The sequence below is a fragment of the Filicampus tigris genome, chromosome 19, assembly GCF_054856515.1.
Source record: "Filicampus tigris isolate MCC_2025a chromosome 19, RoL_Ftig_1.0, whole genome shotgun sequence".
NCBI lineage: Eukaryota > Metazoa > Chordata > Actinopteri > Syngnathiformes > Syngnathidae > Filicampus > Filicampus tigris.
The window spans coordinates 3,847,079-3,861,251 of record NC_141235.1 but is presented as its reverse complement, the minus strand read 5'-3'; the positions used below and the strand labels follow the sequence as shown (position 1 = coordinate 3,861,251).

The 14,173-nt window shown below is 43.4% G+C and overlaps 3 protein-coding genes across 5 annotated transcripts in view; all 3 read left to right on the top strand.

The window, feature by feature from the left end:
• slc4a1b (solute carrier family 4 member 1b (Diego blood group)) overlaps window positions 1-6,704 on the top strand; it is a 40,087-nt gene extending 33,383 nt beyond the window's left edge. Inside the window, exons 10-25 of the mRNA XM_086016523.1 lie at window positions 317-488; window positions 1,170-1,305; window positions 1,570-1,642; window positions 1,714-1,756; window positions 1,996-2,180; window positions 2,433-2,637; window positions 2,742-2,945; window positions 3,014-3,162; window positions 4,266-4,460; window positions 4,545-4,793; window positions 4,871-4,960; window positions 5,268-5,434; window positions 5,516-5,757; window positions 5,865-6,034; window positions 6,118-6,291; window positions 6,374-6,704. Of these exons, the coding sequence (XP_085872649.1) occupies window positions 329-488; window positions 1,170-1,305; window positions 1,570-1,642; window positions 1,714-1,756; window positions 1,996-2,180; window positions 2,433-2,637; window positions 2,742-2,945; window positions 3,014-3,162; window positions 4,266-4,460; window positions 4,545-4,793; window positions 4,871-4,960; window positions 5,268-5,434; window positions 5,516-5,757; window positions 5,865-6,034; window positions 6,118-6,291; window positions 6,374-6,454 (2,523 nt within the window). The 5' untranslated portion in view covers window positions 317-328 and the 3' untranslated portion in view covers window positions 6,455-6,704. The remainder of the gene's footprint in view (window positions 1-316; window positions 489-1,169; window positions 1,306-1,569; window positions 1,643-1,713; window positions 1,757-1,995; window positions 2,181-2,432; window positions 2,638-2,741; window positions 2,946-3,013; window positions 3,163-4,265; window positions 4,461-4,544; window positions 4,794-4,870; window positions 4,961-5,267; window positions 5,435-5,515; window positions 5,758-5,864; window positions 6,035-6,117; window positions 6,292-6,373) is intronic.
• A 149-nt stretch (window positions 6,705-6,853) lies between these two features.
• Window positions 6,854-9,908, top strand: LOC147128926 (upstream-binding factor 1-like protein 1). The gene is made up of 12 exons (XM_086016534.1): window positions 6,854-7,220; window positions 7,297-7,472; window positions 7,770-7,841; window positions 7,996-8,151; window positions 8,219-8,274; window positions 8,360-8,411; window positions 8,764-8,825; window positions 8,970-9,111; window positions 9,185-9,226; window positions 9,351-9,410; window positions 9,481-9,555; window positions 9,636-9,908. The coding sequence occupies exons 1-12, from the start codon at window positions 7,211-7,213 to the stop codon at window positions 9,681-9,683; spliced, it is 951 nt and encodes a 316-aa protein (XP_085872660.1). The 5' UTR covers window positions 6,854-7,210; the 3' UTR covers window positions 9,684-9,908.
• A 547-nt stretch (window positions 9,909-10,455) lies between these two features.
• Window positions 10,456-14,165, top strand: atxn7l3b (ataxin 7 like 3b). 3 transcript variants are annotated; one of them, XM_086016535.1, is made up of 9 exons: window positions 10,456-10,743; window positions 11,215-11,287; window positions 11,369-11,492; window positions 11,585-11,717; window positions 12,018-12,189; window positions 12,621-12,721; window positions 12,795-12,817; window positions 12,959-13,004; window positions 13,400-14,165. In XM_086016535.1, the coding sequence occupies exons 3-9, from the start codon at window positions 11,442-11,444 to the stop codon at window positions 13,477-13,479; spliced, it is 606 nt and encodes a 201-aa protein (XP_085872661.1). In that variant the 5' UTR covers window positions 10,456-10,743; window positions 11,215-11,287; window positions 11,369-11,441; the 3' UTR covers window positions 13,480-14,165. The 3 variants fall into 3 exon arrangements, with proteins under 3 accessions (XP_085872661.1, XP_085872662.1, XP_085872663.1); XM_086016536.1 differs by lacking the exon at window positions 10,456-10,743 and adding an exon at window positions 10,752-11,000; XM_086016537.1 differs by lacking the exon at window positions 10,456-10,743 and adding an exon at window positions 10,752-11,000 and having other exon boundaries at window positions 11,131-11,287.
• The last annotated feature ends 8 nt before the right edge of the window (window positions 14,166-14,173 follow it).

Sequence of the window (14,173 nt, the reverse complement as noted above, 5' to 3'; positions counted from 1 at the left end):
TGCGTTTTTATGCAGCAAAGGCACGTTTATAGTGAAGTGTGTCTACGAATATAGGCAGTAATAATCCTAAGAGGAATTCACCCCAGCGCGTCTGATTTAAATGTCACATTGTCCACAACTTAGCCACACATACCTGCCGCAGACTGTCAAATGAGGGACGCGCTTCCAGCACGCGACACATATTGACACTCCAAACACGCCCAGGGTGAGCTTTCGCTGGCCCAAAGCCTGCTGCCACTATGTTTAACTTTTAGACACGGAGAGGCAAAATCATCTCCGTCCATGTTGTTGCCTTTTTTGATGCCTTGTTGATTAGTCGCTGAGAAAGATGATGAAGGACCACAAGGAGCAGACCTACTGGCAGGAGACGGGACGGTGGGCGGCCCACGAGGAGAGCTTGGACCCCCAGTCCGGCGTGTGGGCGTCCTCGCCGGTCTCGTACCTCACCTTCAAGAGCCTGGTCCAGCTGCGACGCTCCATGAACACAGGTCATCGATTGATCGAGAAGAAAGGAGGGGAGGGGGAGGGCACAAGCCATAACTTGGTGGTCTAGTTTTTTTGTTTTTTTTTAAGTGCATACCTACATTTTGGGACTGCCATGCCAACAAAACACACAGACTAAACAAATTACTCCTCCCAACCTTAGCTTTGCGAATGTGCTGTCAAGTAGTGCCCCACCTTGGCCCTATCGATTGCATTGAAGAGGATGTCAAACTTTTAATGAGAGTTAATGAGTAAAGATTTTTGCAATCTTGACCGGAAGTACATCACGGAACCAGACAAGAGAGATGAATGAATCGAATTCGCTCATCATTAATTAAATCCTCATATTAAAAAAGAGATCATTTGCCAATACTGGCTGTGCTTTTGTGAACTAGCTCCTCTCTATTTGCTGCCATATTGTTAGTGGATATTCATGTTGACTTGAGTTCATTTAATTTTGTTAGGTTCCTTTCTATTAAACAGGTCATGAATATTTAGTTTAAAACATTAAAAAAGAGTTTTCAATTGTATTCAGGCCATACGCAATTATAACAAAATTGAAGTAGTTCTCCCCCGCAACGTGCCTCTGGACCCCCAACAATGACGATCGCTGATATAGAGCATCTGAAATGGGACACAGGGACACATAATGGTTATCAACAAGCGCAATGTGTTTCTGCATCCAGGTGTGATGCTTTTTGATTGTGTGGAGAAAACCTTGGACGGCATCGCAGAGAAGATGGTCGCTGAGATGCTCAAACAGAAGCAGATCAGAGCTGGGGACCAGGAGGGGGTCATCAAGTGTCTGCTCCAGAACCGCAGGTACAACCTAGGGAATTGGTCCTCTTACTGTATATAAAAAAAATAAAGGTTTCCTCACTATATTGTATATCATCTTATTTTTTCCCCTCCAGAGTCTCCAAGACATTCTTGTTAATTTTATAGGACAATGACCTTACTAATTTCTGTATCTCATCTCATTATGACTCTATATGCATGTTATGGACCAGTTTATTGCAAGGACAAATGAAGCGGTGAGTGACACATTATTAGGTCCAGGTTGAGTTTGTCTTTTCCTCCCTCCAGCCAACAAGCTGATCCGGAGAGTCAAGCCCTGACTGATGGAGCGGACCTGCGCAAGTTTTCCGTCAAGGAAAGGGTAAGGTGTCATGACGTGACATGAAATGTGTACGACTCGAAATATAATCTGACTGTTTCTGTTTTGTGCAGAGGGATGAATCGGACCACGTCGAGGCTTCTATGGTGTTAGTAGGTGGGAAAGTTTTACTTCACTGTCATACTATATTGTGAAGAGGTTTGGTGGTTTTCGAATTTGTCTCCATCTTGTGGCACCAGTTGGCAATCACAAAATTTTGGGGGTGGCCTGTTTCAATGACACCCATTTATTTATTTTTTTTCATAGCAGGGCTTGTACCGATCCTCTGCAAAAAAAAAACTTCACTGTACCTTTTTAGTGCATTCATAAAACAGATACTCTAATATTTGCTGCAGGGGCTTTGGACTTCCTGGAAAGGCCCGCGGTCGTCTTTGTGCGTCTGAAAGAGGCGGTGGCGTTGGACTCGGCCTTGGAGGCTCCGGAACCGGTACGCTTCGTCTTCGTGCTGATCGGGCCCAGCAACGCCGATATGGATTACCATGAGACCGGGCGAGCCATGGCGGCGCTGATGGCCGATAAAGTGAGTCTGCTGACACTGTACGCTCAGAGCTAGCGACTTGAAGCTTTCACTTTCAAGAAAGTCGAGGCTAGTCCTCACTTGCTTCATGAGGTGTTTCTCAAGTCATGAATTCTCATGAATACCAAGTCAACATAAAGGTCATAATTTCTCAGTTCCTAAAATTGGCGACTGAAGTCTGGCTTGAGTCAAGTCAAGTCCCCTATTATTTAAAAAAAAAAAAAGAAAATGGCTGCTTCTGTTTCTATCCACCAGTTGTTCAACCAAGCGGCGTCTCGGGCTAAAAGCCTCCGAAACCTGACTGAAGCCGTGGGCGACTTCATGGACTGCAGCATTGTCATCCCACCCACTGAGATCCAAAACGAAGCCATGCTCAGTTCCATCGTCAATTTCCAAAAGAAACTGCTGAAGGATAGATTCCACTCATCTGAACCTGTGGTGGACAGCAAGCCGAGTCAGAGTAAGCGTTTATTGAGAAAGCGTCACGGCAAACCACCCAAAAAGTTTTTGGGGGTGAAATTTCAGGGTGAACCTAACAAAGTTTGGGGTTCCCTAATTCTGCAGTCTCCTTCTCGACCGCACCGCCCCCCGAAGACCCCCTTTCCCGCACGGGTCGACCATTCGGCGGGATGATACGAGACATAAGACGACGATACCAGTATTACAAGAGCGATATTACCGATGCTCTCAACGCTCAGGTCCTTGCTGCCATTATCTTCATCTACTTTGCGGCTCTCTCTCCTGCCATCACTTTTGGGGGCCTCCTAGGTCTGTATGCCATACCGGTACTAACGGATGAGACCGCGGCGGTCATCTATCGTTATTTCCTCATTTAGCCGACAAGGTGGAGGATATGATGGGCGTCCCGGAGCTTCTCATTTCCACAAGCATCCAGGGGATTATCTTCTGTTTCATTGCCGCCCAGCCTGTGCTTGTCATTGGCTTCTCTGGGCCTCTGTTGGTGTTTGAAGAGGCCTTCTATGCTGTGAGTCTGAAAAAAAGGTTGTTGGTATTCAACTTCTCATAAGCGGCTCCTTATCCATACGTAGGTTCTTGAGTCATGGTAATGCCCCCTTTTTACTTGAATAGTATCTGCTTGGCGAGGCCCACTGTCGACGCTTTTCCACTGACAAAAGCAGGCACTAAAATAGTAAAAAGTGCTATTTGTAGCACCTGGTCAGACTGGCAGCATCTCGGTACCACTCCTGATTCGAGCATTGATTGAGCAGATTATTTGTTGTAACATATGAGGATAGAGAGCAAGAAATGACAAAAACAAACAGACATGCTAACGTTAGCCTAGCTTGTTGTTGTAACTTTGCGCTGTTCTGAAACGTTACAGTTTGCTCTTTTCTGCTGTGGTCTGTTTTCTCTCTGACCGCAGCCTCCTCCTTGATAAAATGTGTCCTCTTATATTGGCAAACAACTGCATGGCGAAGCTTGCTGCCGCTATTGTTGTTGTTTGCCAGCGACAGGGGTTTTCAAACTTTTTGCGTCGACGGATCCACTATGGAGGACTGATCGGTTTAATAGAAAATAACATAAAGCAGAAGTCAACCCAAGCATAATTTTTTTCAAGAATATGTTCCCAGCAGGCCCACTAGTTGAAACACGGCATTCTGATTAATTTTGCGTTTGTGGAATATGAATTAAGCAGCAAGATGCACTCGTTTTTAGCCATCTCTGGGGGCGGCCATTTTGTCTTCCGTCGACTGAAAATGACATCACAACTGCTCACAACGACCAATCACGGCTGACCTCTTTTCTGAATCTGAGCCGAGCCAAAATGGCCGTCCCCAGAGATGGCTAAAAACGAGTGGATTAACACTTATTCCACAAATTAAAATTTATCAGAAGGCCCTGTTTCAACTAGCGGGCTTGCATTGAACATATTCTTGAAAAAAAAGTTTTAACTTTAACCAGATTTCTAGTTAAACTTATTTATGTATTTAGCGACTTTTCCAACTGCGTCCTGTTTTTCCAAAAAGCCACTAGCGACTTGAATTTCCCTTAAGGCGTGGTATGGAATGTACAGTAGAAAAGCGGCCAAAGGTTCTTCCTGGCGACACTCGCGTGTTGTTGTTGCAGTTCTGCAAGTCCCAGGAGATTGAGTACATTGTCGGGCGAGTGTGGGTGGGCGTGTGGCTGGTGGTCATCGTGGTGATCATCGTAGCGTGCGAGGGGAGCTTCCTGGTGCGCTTCATCTCCCGCTTCACCCAGGAGATCTTCTCCATCCTCATCTCCATCATCTTCATCTACGAAACCTTTGCCAAGCTTGCCAGGGTAGTCAATCATCCGTCGCTCGTCTGAAATGTCTTCCACGCCGACGCAGTCCGCCAGCGTGCAGTAACCCTCCCGCCTCTCCAGATTTTCAAGGCTCATCCGCTGATTCTGAATTACGACCATCTGAATGCATCTCTGGAAAACCCCTGGCACCCCAAGTTGGAGCAGACGGTCATCTTCGACAACGCCACTGGCAACACGACCGTTATCGTCAACACTTTGATGCCAGCTTACCCGAACACGGCCCTGCTCTCCATGTGCCTCATGCTTGGCTGTTTCTTTATAGCCTATTTCCTGCGCCAGTTCAAGAACGGAACATTTCTACCCGGGAAGGTGAGTTGCTCTTTTTACCGTTTACAATCAACCAGGTGATGTTTCTTTGAGTTGTCGTCATTGTATGGCTCTTCCAGGTCAGACGATTGTTGGGTGACTTTGGTGTGCCCATTGCCATTTTCCTCATGATTGTCGTGGACTACAGCATTGGAGACACCTACACTCAGGTTGGCGTGGCTCTTCTTACCCTTCACATGACTTTTTTTTTTTTTAGCATTTGTATGCCGTAGTTGTCGTTGTCATCCCAAGCGTTTCATAAATTCAACAAGGCGTGTTCCACGAAGCAAGTGTTTATTAATAACTACAACCGGGTACCAAAACTTGATTACAAATGGTCATGAAAATGTTTCATTTTCTTACATTATTGTTCAAAACCACAAGAACCACTGTTTGTTTCTCACTCGGCTTTATGCCCATTCCGTGCACTTCATCTCGTGCAATTCTTAAGGCTTTGATGGACAAATATATGTGTAGAAACTGGTAGTGCCCAAAGGTCTGATGGTGTCGAATCCAGCCAAAAGAGGTTGGCTCATCAACCCGTTTGGCGAGCACTCACCCTTCCCTGTGTGGATGATGTTTGCATGCTGCGTTCCGGCCATGCTCGTCTTCATCCTCATCTTCCTGGAGTCTCAAATCACAACGTGGGTCTTATTGCTTGTCAATAGATAAAAGTTCCTAGTTAAGACGCTCGTGTCCAATTGTTCTCTCACGAAATGTTCCAGCTTGATCGTGAGCAAACCCGAGAGGATGATGGCCAAAGGCTCCGGCTTTCACTTTGACCTTCTGGTTTTGGTCGGCATGGGCGGGATCAGCGCCATATTCGGCGTGCCGTGGCTCAGCGCCGCCACGGTGCGCTCGGTCACTCATGCCAACGCTCTCACTGTCATGAGCAAAGGGACCAAGCCTGTGATTGAGAAAGTGCTGGAGCAGAGGGTCAGCGGCATTATTGTGGCGCTGCTGGTTGGTAAGTGTAGGTGGCGGAGATGGAAGGATGTCGGAAATAAGTCTCAAGTCTTAAAGAATATATGAAATCTGGAAAAAAAAAAAAAACTAAACCTTTTGGGATGCAAGGTCTGTCCATTCTGATGGAGCCCATCCTGAAGTTGATTCCCATGTCGGCCTTGTTTGGTATCTTCCTCTACATGGGCGTCACGTCACTAAATGGCATCCAGCTGTGGGATCGCATGCTGCTTCTGCTCATCCCTAAAAAATACCATCCCAATGAGCCGTACGCCACCAAAGTAAGAGTTGCCCGGTGCCGAGACAACTACATTCCATACCGGCGGGATTTTTGTTGGGTTCTAACGTCACATTTTGATGGCAGGTGAATACTGGAAGAATGCACTTGTTCACAGCCATCCAGATTGTGTTCCTCGCTCTTCTGTGGATTGTTAAATCCAGTCCGGCATCCCTCGCACTCCCATTCATACTCATCCTCACCATTCCCTTACGCATGTTCATGACCGGGCGTCTCTTCACTGAGCTTGAGATGAAATGTGTAAGTGGCTTTTCATTTCACTGCAACATACTTTATGTATGTGAATGTCAAGCACTTACTTTGCAATTCCTTTGTTGTTTAGTTGGATGCTGATGACGCAAAAGTGACATTTGAAGAAGAGCCAGGACAAGATGTGTACTGGGAAACTCAGATGCCATTGTAGACATAGAGAATGGCCACTCTTAAAAAACATAATAATAACAACAAAATAATTACGGCTCAAATTGAAGTTTGCAAGCAATTGTATTCCCATTAAAATTGGGTACAGATTATTTCTTACTGTTAATTGTAATTTCGTTGTGACAAATCAAATTTGTCGAGTTTTTTTTTTTTAATTGCAATTGGGTGCCTTTCCCAAGAAAAGACTTAATATTTTACTGAAAGTAAATAAAATGATTATTATGAAAACATTAGATTGTGTGGTCTTCCTTCTAACATGAACACAAAATAATGATTTGTTTTTCAGTATCGTGTTGTTTTTTTAATCATTAACAATACATTAAATGTTCAGTCCCACGTCTTCTGTGGTATTTGTGAGCAAAATTCAAATCAACCGGAGTCAGTTTTACATACAACCGAACGGTAGATGGCGCAATGTGCGATTATCCCCATCATCCTGATTACAGACAAAGAAGACATTTGCTCGTTCGTGATTGGTTGCTTTTACAAAAAGACCGCGCCCACTCGACGATGACTTCCGGCACATGTTCGCATAGTAAGAGCATGAAATGCGTTGTAATATTTACTGCTCTGTTTTATGCTTTTAATAAACTTTACAGGAGCGGCGACGTAAAAAAAAAAAAAAAACTACATTTTATAATTTAAAAACACGAAAATACACTCTGCTTGCTAATTTTGCTCATGAGCAAAGTAACCTACAAGGACGCCGCTATGTTGTTTTGTGGCGACTAAAGCCGAAATGGACACCGGTAGGTACTGCACAGTTCAACAACTCTAACTCTGACAGTAGTTTAAGATATATTTCTGTTACCTTGTGTTACATAGCGTGGACAAACGAAAATCTTTTGAAGCTTCTGAATTCGATGAAAACAAACATCTCGGACGTTGACCGAATGAGAACGTACTCCTATGGAGTCGAGAAGCTGGACTGGGAGAAGGTGGCATTCCCTCCTTTTTCTCCAAAAGATTGCGAAGAAAAGTGGAGAATTGTGTCTCAGAAGGCGAGTCGAATTTTTATGTATAATTATTAGTCTAGAACCCCCCCTCTGTTGCTTTCGATTTTAAGTATTGCTAATGTTTATTTATGAGAGTTAATGTTAATTCCTAGCAGAATGTGATGGCGATATGGCAACAATGTTCTGTTGTATGAACTGCAGCAAGTTATTTGTACCTTCTGCCATCTAGTGGAAGAGTTTTTAAATTCAACCTCTCACCATACGTCGCCGTTTTAATTTACATTTTTGGGGTAGTGCACATTTTGTATAGTACTAACATACACACGTTCTTTTTTTTTTCAGATGCACAAGATTCGAACACTCACAGAGCTTCTTGATGAAGCTGCAGATGAACTTTCAAACACAACCCAAAAGGTAAACCCGCAAGTGGGTTTTAACACGAGTCAAATTTTGAACGTGTTCCATCTTTGTCTCACTGCAGTTACGAAAAGCAGAGAGTTGATCACATTATAGACAGAAAAGGTCCACGAAATAGACACACACATTTTGTGATCCATCTGCCTTTTAGGTAGGTTCGAAGCGCCCAAAGAAACCCGGTCCTCCGAGGATCATCTTTTACGTAGAGAACGTATGCAAATATCATGAGCAGCACCCAGAGTTGACTCGCCAAAAGCTCTTCAACCTAATAGTAGACAATTACAATGCCCTGACAAAGGAAGAGAAGGTATGCTCAAGCCTGACTTTTCTTGTTGTGAATGGAACGTCGCTGATTTCTTCTCCATCAATTACAGGCTCCCTATGTGGAGAAGTGCCAGCGTGCACATGCAGAATACAAAAGGAAGTTGAGGTACTAAATTGAACATGTGATGCAATTGTGTGAATGTGTGCTGCTATCGTTAATAAAAAAAAAATGTGACTCATTTATGTTGCAGGGATGCGGACATGCAAGATAAGGAGAAGTGCCTTTCCAAGAAAACGCCCAAAGTATGAGAACATGACATCTTTCCAATCTTGACTTCCTACTGGGGGTGCCCAGAAAGCTACTTTTGAATTTTAAAAATATTTATATTGATATCCCCCAATCCCACTCTTGAGCTCACAAATACAACCATGTAAAAAAAAAACGTAAATAACATTTAAAAAATCTTATTGATGTGACCAAGCTTGAATTTTTCCCAAATTTCCAGGCTAAACCCTCCATATAAATTCTTTGCACAGAAGAGCCCTCATTTGGGAATTTGACTACCAGTTAGCATGTACACAATCATGAACCCATGTTACACAAATGACTGGATTCGGTCGAGAAATATTAAATTGATGCATTTTTTTTTTCCAGAGTCAAAGGGAAATGATTTTGGACGAATCCCCAAGGGACCCCCAACCTCCAAAACCCCCCAAGTAAGACACACACAAACGCACACTTAGATAAATGAAAACCCTGACTCGTGGATTTTTACTCATGCAAAAAACAGAAATATGTTCTTCCTGTAACTTGTATTGCTGCATATTCTTGTCATCTTCACCGGTGTTGTGTGTGTGTAGGAGCGGTTATCACCTATTCTGCAAAGAGCAGCGTGGATCCATGGAGGGCGTTCCCAAAACATCCTACGTGAGCGCGTGGGCCCAACGCTGGCGTGAGTTGAACGACAACCAGAGGAGCAGCTTCAATATGCGCTGCGCAACCGTACGTACGCAAACCTTTTGTATGTGGACACTGCTCATCAACTTGACGTATTATCAAATGCACGGTCTCGCAGATGAAGAGAGATTACGCACTGAAGCTGAAGGAACATCGTTTGGTGAGTCATTTTCAGGACAATGAATGTGGAATTTCAGGGAAGAGGACCTTGAAAAAAATAATTGCACATTAAATCGCAATATTGAAAAGGGGGGAAATCAAAGAATTTTTTTTTTTTATGGCAGAATCGTCAATACCCCGTAAGGATTCATATCGACAGAACCAAAGCGGATACAAGACCCTCAGTGAGTGTTGGCCCGGCTGATCTTTTTGGCGTCGTACTTTTGTCATAGTCGTTTGTCGCTTGTCTCACAGGATTCCGAGGATGAAGAAATGGAGGTCAGCAGCAGCAGCAGTGATGAAGACAAACAGTATTGGGATAGCAATGAGGTCAGGATGAGAAAACAGGAGCTCATATTCTGTTGTTGTTGCCACCATTGTCCATTAAAAGGTGCGATGTTAATCCACAGGTGGTTGATGACGACGACGGTGGTGATATCTTCTTTGATGTGTTTTAGATGGTTGTGTTTTGTATTTTGTTCAATTGTTTTCAAAATACCAGCAGTGCCAGTGTTGTTATTAATTACATCTTGCCCTCTTTGTGCCTCTATTTTTGTTTTTATTTACACAACGAAGCATTTATATTGTTATTTATTGTAAATAATTGTAGTTTACTTGAAATACCGTAATTAATGTGGAGTTAATAAATGTATATATTTGAATACAATGGGAAATGATTTTTTGTTTGGGCCATGTTGGTTAGTATACCAAAAATTCAATTTTCCCAGAATTTCACATTTTTTCTTGAAAAGAAATATTGAAAATGACGCATTCAACAAAAAAAGTTCTGCTTCATGCCATTCCAAATTAAAAGTGTTCATATCATTCATAAACTGTCGACGTTGCAAGAATTCACATATTCCCCATATTCCACACTTAAAATTACTCCCCAGTAAAATTCCCCCATACTTCATAGTTTTACAGAATTCCGTCTGTTTTCTACATTTCTTAACCGACTCTAACCCAAAAAATTAAAAGTCTTGGGAACAATTCCATAAATACACACATTTTTTAAATATTCCAAATTAAGACCGATTTTACACTATTCACTCTCTTCCACATTTAACCCATCACAGGTGTTAAACTCCTGTCCTCGAGTGCCGCTATCCTGCATGGTTTAGCTGTTTACCGCCTCCAGCATACCCGATTCAAATTATCAGGATCTAACGATCAGGCTCCTGCAGAGCTTGCTGATCATTTGAATCGGGTGTGTTGGAGGAGGGAAACATCTAAAACATGCAGGATACCGAACCCTGAGGACCGCAGTTTGACATATATGTCTCATCAATTCAAACCAAGTGTCACATTCTGTATTTTAAACATTAGTTCCACCGCAATTTCTGCAAAAATTGCCGCCGTCTCGTTTACTATATATATTTTTTAATTAAAGTTGCTCATCGCTGACTTCTCGAGTGACGCCCTGATATGAGCGACAGAAGGTGGGAAGTGAAGGCGTCGCGCTGCGATCGATTGCTTCTGTCTGATCCGGGATATAAAGATGGATGCCTGCCGCAGTAGGTAAATAAACCCAATCAAGACATTTTACGCGGTTGCTACGCACGCCGTACGGCGTGCTAACAGCAGACGCGTTTTAATCCACGGCCAAATGCTCGAGAACGAGTGTACGCGTGTTTTTACGAGATGTTGCGAGAGCAACAGCCGCAATGCAGTGGCGTTGACTTGAGCTTCGGGGGCACCACAAATCTCGACGGCGAAAGCCATTCAAGGGAGCCAACTACAAACACTTTGGAGTCGTATCCTTCACGTTAACAACGGTGAATGTTTCCGTTTGAAGCTCATCGCGTTCTGTTAACTCGATTAGCTTGTAAGCCGCTTGTTCTAACCTGCCATTTGCAACCCTGCTGCTTTTCTTTGTTTTGTTCCGCCTGCTTTTTTTCCTCCAAGGGGGGGTGGAGGAAATTTGAGGGTTCCATGCAGTCAATGCACCAACGTCAACCTAACGTGCTTTCTAATCGTGTTCATCCTCAGCATATAGACGTGGCAAGTGAAAGAGAGACGAGAGAGGGAGAGGAAAGCCTTGCAAGTGACCCGACGTGCATTTGTGAGTAAATTGCAGCACGTTTCATTCATGTGATTGAGAGCCAGTGATGTCAACATCAGCCTCCTCCTCCAATCTCCGCAGCCCTGTTTTGGCCGAGGCTTGCTGAGCTGCAGCATGACCACAGAAGCGACGGCTCATCTGGTACTTCTGGCAAATGAAAATGGAGGAGGTTTCAATGTCCAGCCTGGACAACAGCAAGCTGGAGGTGCAATCAAGTTGGAGAACAATGCGTGTGAGGCAGGGAGCGAGCGAGCGAGCGAGTTTCACAGTCATGCTTTGGTTTCCTGCCGCCTACAGGGCCTAGCTCAGGACATCCTGTCTGACCTGGTGGAGGATGCGTGCCTGGGCCTTTGCTTCGAGGTGCACCGGGCTGTGAAGCAGGGTTATTTCTTCCTGGATGACACGGACCAAGAAAGCATGCGGGACTTTGGTGAGAATGTCTGTGTGGATTCTCAGTGCAAATAGAGACAACCGGGCTCTTGCTGAAGGGGTTTCATGAATATTACTCAATATATTACACGTTATTATCATGAAAGCCCGATGTGCTTGAGAAAAAAAAACGAGGGCAGATTCGGAAATATTTAATTCAGCTCTAAAATGTAGAACTGATGAAGCAATTTGGATTACAGGTGAATTGTACTCAACGACAACCAATAGCGGTCAAGTTGCCGCCTTTCAACTTCTGTTGACGTCTTACTGACTGCTTTTCCGTCTATGTCTGAATGTGAAGAAATCGTGGACCAGCCAGGCTTGGATGTGTTCGGCCAGGTGTACAACCAGTGGAAAAACAAAGAGTGCGTTTGTCCCAACTGCAGCCGAAGTATTGCCGCCTCACGCTTTGCGCCGCACCTGGAGAAGTGCCTCGGCATGGGACGCAACAGCAGCCGCATCGCCAACCGCAGGTGAGGCGTAAAAAAAAAACCCACAAAAAAAACACACAACTCCAAAGCATACCACATCATGTGTTAAACGTTTTGGAGTTAGTGGTATGGCGTGGCGTGAATTGTGAGGAGTTCTTTTTCAAAAAAATTGTTTTAGGTGATGACTGTTGTTTTAACATACAGGTGGGACCAAAAGTAAGCATTTATAAGGGGACGCTTTGCAAAAAACAAAAAAGACTGAAAATGTGCCTGTGGACAGGAAAATTCATTCTTAGGGCCCGTCCAATATGGATTTTTTGGGGGCCTATTTCAATATTTGGCAGAATAAAATTCAGATAACTGATTAATTGGTCGATTTCATTTTAAAAAATATGACAAATAAAATAACCTCTTTTAACACTTTAACACACTATAATCATTCCGTGCGCATGCCGTGCTTCCCATTTTTCCAGAATAGTCACGGGTAACAACACCAACAACAAGTCCGAGAGCGACCAAGAAGACAACGACGACGTCAATGATAACGACTGGTCTTACGGGGCAGAAAAGAAAGGTGCTGCTTTTCTTCTTTGGTTTGTTTTCTAAATTGCATTCATTGCTAATTTGTTTTCTCTTACATTTAACAGCCAAGAAAAGAAAATCTGATAAGGTACTTTTATCATTCTTATGTTTCTCATCTCTGTCTTTTTAGGCGGTATTAGGCTGTGCCGTGTAAATTCGGCCTCAGCAGCAGTAGTATTCAAAACAATGTGTTTTGTCTCTCTTATTCTTTCGTTTTTTTCCACCTCAGAATCCAAATTCACCAAGAAGATCCAAATCCTTCAAGCATAAGAGCAGTAAGTTGAAATCAGATCTTGACATTCTTGCACTGCAGTGAAATGCCACATTAAGTATTTGTGCCTGTGAATGGAAATAAAAAGTCTACACACCCCTTGTCAAATGCCATTTTTTTTTGACATGTGGGAAAAAAAATCAAACCCTCTTCTAACAGGGTTGTGGCTGTGTTCAGAATCACATTCAAATGCTGGATGGGAGTCAGCTACCACTTAGAAGGTTCTGATGTTCAAGTAGGCTTTTCCTGACATTTCCTTTTTACTTTATGGCAGAAGCCCGAAGGTTTTGTGCTGACACAATTTTGAACGGATCATACTGCAAAAAAAACCCAACAACAATCTCTTAAAAATGTGCAATATAGCGGCGTGTGTTTATTATTGTGACTTTTTCCCCACAGGCATGATGGGTCCTCGACGTCGCATGGACAACCAGGAAAGCCCGCGCATGTTAATGAAAGACGAGGCCTTCCCTCAATAACGACACACGGACAACCAGCAGTACTTGAATGTGGTGAAAGTATTGCGTTTTTCGGTGACTTGTACGGTGACGACTGCTCAGACCTCCCACTTAATACTTGACACTTTTTTTTTTCTTTTTTTTTTAACCCAAATCATCGTACAGACACTGGCTTTTAATCCTCTCTTTGCTGGAATCTTTGTCACAGTAATAATGAATCATTTGAGGTATGATTTCACTGCATATATCATTCAAAGCGTTGTAAAAAAAACAAACAAACAAAAAAAAGAATTACGCAAGTGAGTGCGTGCGTATTTCAGTTGTGCATTTTCTTCTGGAAGAAAATGTCTAAGGGTCACATGACGTTTCAGACAATCACTAGAAATGGTTTGTCTTCTGTTTTCACGCCTCTGTGTTCATGTGTGAGTTTGAACGAGAAACAGCTCACTCGCCAGCGAGTGAACATTTAATTGTACAAGCAATTGCTGCGGAAAGCAGGTGTCTTTTTTTCTTTCTTTTTGGGGGGAGGGATGGACTTGATATTTTCGGGTTCAAACATGTCTCTGTATCATGTGTTTACAGTGTAAAAGGGTTGCACAAATCCTCAGTTGTGATGTGATAGTGTAAATATTCCGATAGTTGAATTGCTGCTATCATGGCTCAGTTTCTTTCATTTGTCTAGCATAATAAATGATTTGTTACTTGTCTTTTGGGC

What these genes read in the sequence shown, in the direction of transcription:
- LOC147128926 (XM_086016534.1), top strand. An exon ending in TTTCCAAGAAAACGCCCAAA is followed by an intron (nt 8,412 to 8,763) that starts GTATGAGAACAT and finishes TTTTTTTTCCAG; the next exon opens with AGTCAAAGGGAAATGATTTT. An exon ending in AGCTGAAGGAACATCGTTTG is followed by an intron (nt 9,227 to 9,350) that starts GTGAGTCATTTT and finishes TTTTTATGGCAG; the next exon opens with AATCGTCAATACCCCGTAAG.
- atxn7l3b (XM_086016535.1), top strand. Translation starts at nt 11,442, where the DNA reads ATGAAAATGGAGGAGGTTTCAATGTCCAGCCTGGACAACAGCAAGCTG. An exon ending in TGGACAACAGCAAGCTGGAG is followed by an intron (nt 11,493 to 11,584) that starts GTGCAATCAAGT and finishes TGCCGCCTACAG; the next exon opens with GGCCTAGCTCAGGACATCCT. An exon ending in ATCCTTCAAGCATAAGAGCA is followed by an intron (nt 13,005 to 13,399) that starts GTAAGTTGAAAT and finishes TTTTCCCCACAG; the next exon opens with GCATGATGGGTCCTCGACGT.